This window comes from Mya arenaria, chromosome 14 (genome assembly GCF_026914265.1).
Source record: "Mya arenaria isolate MELC-2E11 chromosome 14, ASM2691426v1".
In the NCBI taxonomy this organism is placed as follows: Eukaryota; Metazoa; Mollusca; class Bivalvia; order Myida; family Myidae; genus Mya; species Mya arenaria.
Window position 1 is genome coordinate 42,066,602 of NC_069135.1, and position 5,133 is coordinate 42,071,734.

Genomic DNA, 5,133 nt, shown 5'->3' on the forward strand with positions numbered 1-5,133 from the left:
TATATTAAAACATTTATGTCTTTAATAAATTTACTTTGACTTTCCCCCCACTTTCTCTCTTTAAAGCCCTTTGCAACTTGCTTTAACATTGAATAATGCGATGAGATCAGACGGTAACTGGGACAGACTGTCACAAAGTATAAAATCTTTTAATCACCTAAACTGATTATCAAATACACACACTTTGGTTCCTGTACCCAATAATGGTTATTGAATGTGCCTGTTCAACTCAGCGCGCCCGGTAGTATCATGATGAAATTGTACAATTTTTGTTGAATCTTTAAGGCAATGTTAGTATAGTTAATGAGTAAAAAGGGCGTCAATATTTTAAAGTTCCTCGATTTATCAAACTTTTGATTTGATTCATGATTTTGCCTGCTCTCCATATAAAGAAGTTAACATAATAAAAATGAATTTTAATATGAAAAATTAATGCATGCAGATGTATGATACAAAGTAATAGCCTTTATATGGGGGTTGTATTGACAGTCATTAATAAACCTTATCAGCTCCCCTGACAACGTCAGCCATTGCGAATAAACTTGGGTAAACAATAGATTTCTTACTTCTTCATTTTAAATATTTATCCAAATGACATTTAAAGTTTTAAACCTTACTAGCACCCAAATGGATAAACATTATTGTAAAAAATGACAATGCTTAAAACAAATAGGGATTAAAAGGAATTATGAACTTCAAAAAATAGTTCAATAGGACATTGAAAAGGGAACTATGGCTTCTATGTTGGAATCATCTTTTCAACAAGTGTCTGACCTAATTCATGACTTTGCCTACTGCCTTGGTGTAAAGATGATCGATTAAACCACCTAAAGAAATTATATTAAATATACACAATTTTATGGACTTTTGTTCCTGAGAGTAATTTATGCGTAATAATGGCTTCCAACTGCAGTTCCTCTGTTTATCAAACTTCTGATTTGATTCATGACTTTGCCTGCTCTCCATGTAAAGATAATGGATTAAATAATGAGGCACATTTCTTCTGTGTTGCGTGCAAGAAATTTTACTGCAACAACTGTGAGCAACTACACAACAAGTTGTTTAGGACACATACAGTGCTTGGAAGACAAAACGTGAGTAAGTGGGCGGGGTATGCTGGATTGAGCCCCATAGAGATATGTGACAAACATGGTGACAAGAAGCTTGAACTGCTCTGTGAGGACCATGATGAGCTTTGTTGTCCCGTTTGTGTCTACTTGACTCACAGGTATGTCTGAATAGATTATCCTACTTCCTTAATTGACTTCTTAGTACAACTTATAAACTGAAAAAAAAACTTCGGACATGGATACATATTATATATATTTTGAGCATTTCTTTTGAGTACCACTTCTCACTGATTATTCGTAGAATATGCTAGAAAATCTTACATACCATAATAACCGTATAAACAGTGTATAAGACACACTTTTATGCCGACACAAAAACAACATATAATTTGAGGGCTTCGAGGAGTTCGACATCGGGTGTTTAAATATTTATGTACTAAATAATAACCTTTGTCATTTTCTCGATTCATTAAAATTTAGCGAAATAAATATGGTGGCTGCCGATTTTGACACTTCACTGCATCCTATATATGTTATTAAGTTTTTTACCTGATTGTTCACATATATTTTTTTGCGTCTTATTGATGTTAGCGTCCTATACACAGTATTCGATATTATTACTCTTGTTGTCGTATAATACCCCAAACTAAATTAAACAAAATGTCAAAAAAGTATACAGAAATTATACAATCAAAATAAAGCATATCATTCGTTAACTAATTGTTTCAGAAAGTGTCAGAGTATTAAGCATATTCCTGAACTTGTGGATGGACTGAAGAAACAAACAGACTTCATAGAAATGCCAGCTGATGTTCAAAAGATTATCTACAGCCTTCAAGAAAACACCAAGAAAAAGACTGACAGCCAAAAGTCCCTCAAAGACTCTGGAAATAAATTTCGTGCAGAAATCAAGTCACTAAGGAACAAAGTAAATGCCAAGTTTGATGAATTGGAGAAAAAGACCAATGACATCTTTCAAGAACAGATCCATAAGGCAGATGATTTTCTACAGGACGACATTGACAAATGCACAAACCTCACTTCCAAACTCAAATCTTTTCTAGAAGTCATCCAATCCCAGCAATATGACAACAATTCTTTCATTGCATACAGGAAATGTATGGACAAGATGCGAGAAGCGGAGAACCTGCTAAAGCATCTGTCTGTGAAGCCTGACAAATCACTTGCATTTCATGGAGATCCCATGATTGAACAATTCCTTTCTGGATTGAACACACTCGAGACACTTGGAGAAATCTTTGATGAGAACTATGTGTATAAGGTGAATAACAGATCACAGTACACAGTTAAAATAAAAAAAGATAAAACAAAGTGCCTAATAAGTGGTATATGTGAGCTGCCTGGAGGAGAGATCCTCATCTCGGACGACAACAACCAGGAAGTAAAGCTGCTAGACTCCCAGTACCAGGTGACATCAACACATGACCTCCCAGATGCACCAAGACATATCTGTCACATTGCAGGAAATGAAGCTGCTGTAACTATACTCAACAAAGAAGTACACTTCATCACAGTGACAGGTAGCACACTGAGTGTAACAAGGAAGTTAACAGTTCCATACTATTGTCTCGGTATTTCTTACCACAATGGTAACCTCTATGTAGGATCAAGCAAAGCGATTTTTCAGCACAAAATGTCAGGTCAGCTAGTGAAAAAAATATATGAAAACAATAGTGTCGGAAACACAGTGGAGAGATTCACAGTGAGCAGAGATGGCACCAACATCTACATACCTGATCCATCTCACCACAAGCTCATTACAATTGACACAAGTGGGAACATTCTGTCAACTCTTCAAGATCCAGATTTTGGCTGGACTACTTCGGTGTGCGTGAGTGAGAAAGGACATGTGTTTGTCTGCTCACGGATGTCCGACCAAGTGACACAGGTGGACAAAGAGGGTAAAAACAAAATTAACACATTGATCACAACGGCGGATAGACTATGTTCTCCTCATGCAATATGTTTTTCAAAAAAATCATGCAAACTGATTATAGGAGAAGAAAGAGATGACATTTCTGTTTTTGAGTTGGAGTAAAATGAGATCTTTTGATGGAAATATGAAGGCTTTTTACTGCACTTAACACAAAACCATGGAAAATATTGGATGAATTAAAACACAAAAATATATTTAAATTGCATAAATTGTATTAAGACCATTATCATCGGACTTCAATGCTCAACTGTTTTTCAGCTGACGTGTTTTATGTGACAATATAGGTTTGGGATTTACTACATGTGTGGACTTCCATAATGAAGAGATCGACAATCACACACATCGAACTTTTATGTAAAAATATAATATATAAAATATAGAATACAAGTTTATTTATTTATTTATTTTTTAGATCTTCGACATGACATATACTTTCTTTGCTATTGGTTTAAACAATGATGCATCCATTATTATACTACATGATGACATTTTTTTAAACATCGCATTTGCTGAGGCCAACTGTTTCAGATGGCTGTCTTTAAATGACTGCATCATACCTTTTAAAGTTGGCACTTTTGCTCCGGCCTTATTTATCGGTGATGTCTGTATTCGGCTGTTGAGAACATTATCAGTTTATATATTAGTTTTGCTTTATTCTCCATTGTTTACCAAATGATGCTGGCTCTGATGAGGCTTACAGTTTTATTTTTTAATTATTGATTAATGACGGGACAAGTGTGAGGTTATGGCTCTAAAAGCTAGTTAAGCCCCCCTCCTCTGCAAGTTGACTCGAGATCTAGTGAACTCCTGTTGACTGTTTATGACTTTATTATGTAAAAGACTGCGAGTGACTTTATATTCGAATGACAATATGTTACTTAATATGTAAAATGACTGTGATTTTATTTAGATGACTAATTGTCACTTTATATGTAAGTGATTTCATGGGACTTTATGTGATCTAAATGTAAATGAATGTATGTTACTATATACGTTAATTACTCTTTGTGACTATATGGGGTGAATATATGTCTCTTTATATACAAATGACTTTTATGTGACTTAATATGTAAGAGACTGTATGTAATATTTTATTGAAGTGATTATATGTGACATCATATTGAGGTGACTCTTTGTGACTTCATTGAATATAAGGTGCGTATATGTCACTTTATAAGAAAGTGACTGTATGTGACATTATATTGAAGTGACTGATAATGACTTTATGTGTAAGTCATTGTATGGTACATATGTAAGTTACTGTATGTGACTTTATATAAGTGATTGTATGTGACATTATATGTAAGTGACTGTATTTAACTTTATTTATAAGCGATTGATATGTAACTTTATATATAAGCGATTGTATGTAACTTGATATGTAAGTGAATGTACATAATAATCTATATATAAATTTGACATTTTGGAAGTGCATTTCACAAGTTCAGAACTTTATACAATTATGTTTTGTGTGTTTAATTGTCAATGATTGTATGTGTCCGATATAATAAATTATAGCCAGAGTTATTGGTCTTAAAAATCCAAACACCAAAAAGGCTGTCCAAAGGACGGCTATATCTTCCGCCGTTGTTTTTTTAGATCATGTTTTTCTCGGAACCTGACTGGTACGTTGAATCTGACAAAAATTGTACACTACCACTGGTCAATAGTGTGAAAATAGGAACCAGCCAACATAGAACCCATCATCACTGTAGAATAGATGGTGCAGGTAATCAAGAATGTAGGAGAGTGGTATCAGAGAGATGCTAATCAGAGCTTAGTTCAATGGTAATCATAGGTAAGGTAAATATTAAAAATGCAGTTTGATGTGCGTCCTAGAGTGGTTTGATGGAAACAGGCGATAGTTGGGAGGGTTATCAGTATGCTCTCTGTACCTTCTTAACTTTAAGTTCATTGCATTTTCTACCTGTAGATGCTTCAAGAGAATGAGCCTTGTTGAGAACACTGTTGATATTTCTCTGTCAACCATCACAGACACTATTGTAATCATGCAAGTGCTCTGCCACTAACGCTACCATTCAAGTGTGCCAAAATAGTATATCTGTAAAAATGCATGTACTCAACAACTTTAATGCTACCAAACAT

The 5,133-nt window shown here is 34.4% G+C and overlaps 1 protein-coding gene across 1 annotated transcript; it reads left to right on the forward strand.

Moving 5' to 3' along the window:
- The first annotated feature begins 896 nt into the window (after positions 1–896).
- Positions 897–3,129, forward strand: LOC128216149 (uncharacterized). Its single transcript, XM_052922731.1, has 2 exons — positions 897–1,228; positions 1,800–3,129. Exons 1-2 carry the CDS (start codon positions 897–899, stop codon positions 3,127–3,129), a joined length of 1,662 nt encoding a protein of 553 aa, XP_052778691.1.
- The last annotated feature ends 2,004 nt before the right edge of the window (positions 3,130–5,133 follow it).

Excerpts from the sequence above, each read along its gene's own strand:
- LOC128216149 (XM_052922731.1), top strand. The coding sequence starts at position 897 with ATGGCTTCCAACTGCAGTTCCTCTGTTTATCAAACTTCTGATTTGATT. Across the intron at positions 1,229-1,799 it reads TGTGTCTACTTGACTCACAG|AAAGTGTCAGAGTATTAAGC; the intron begins GTATGTCTGAAT and ends TAATTGTTTCAG.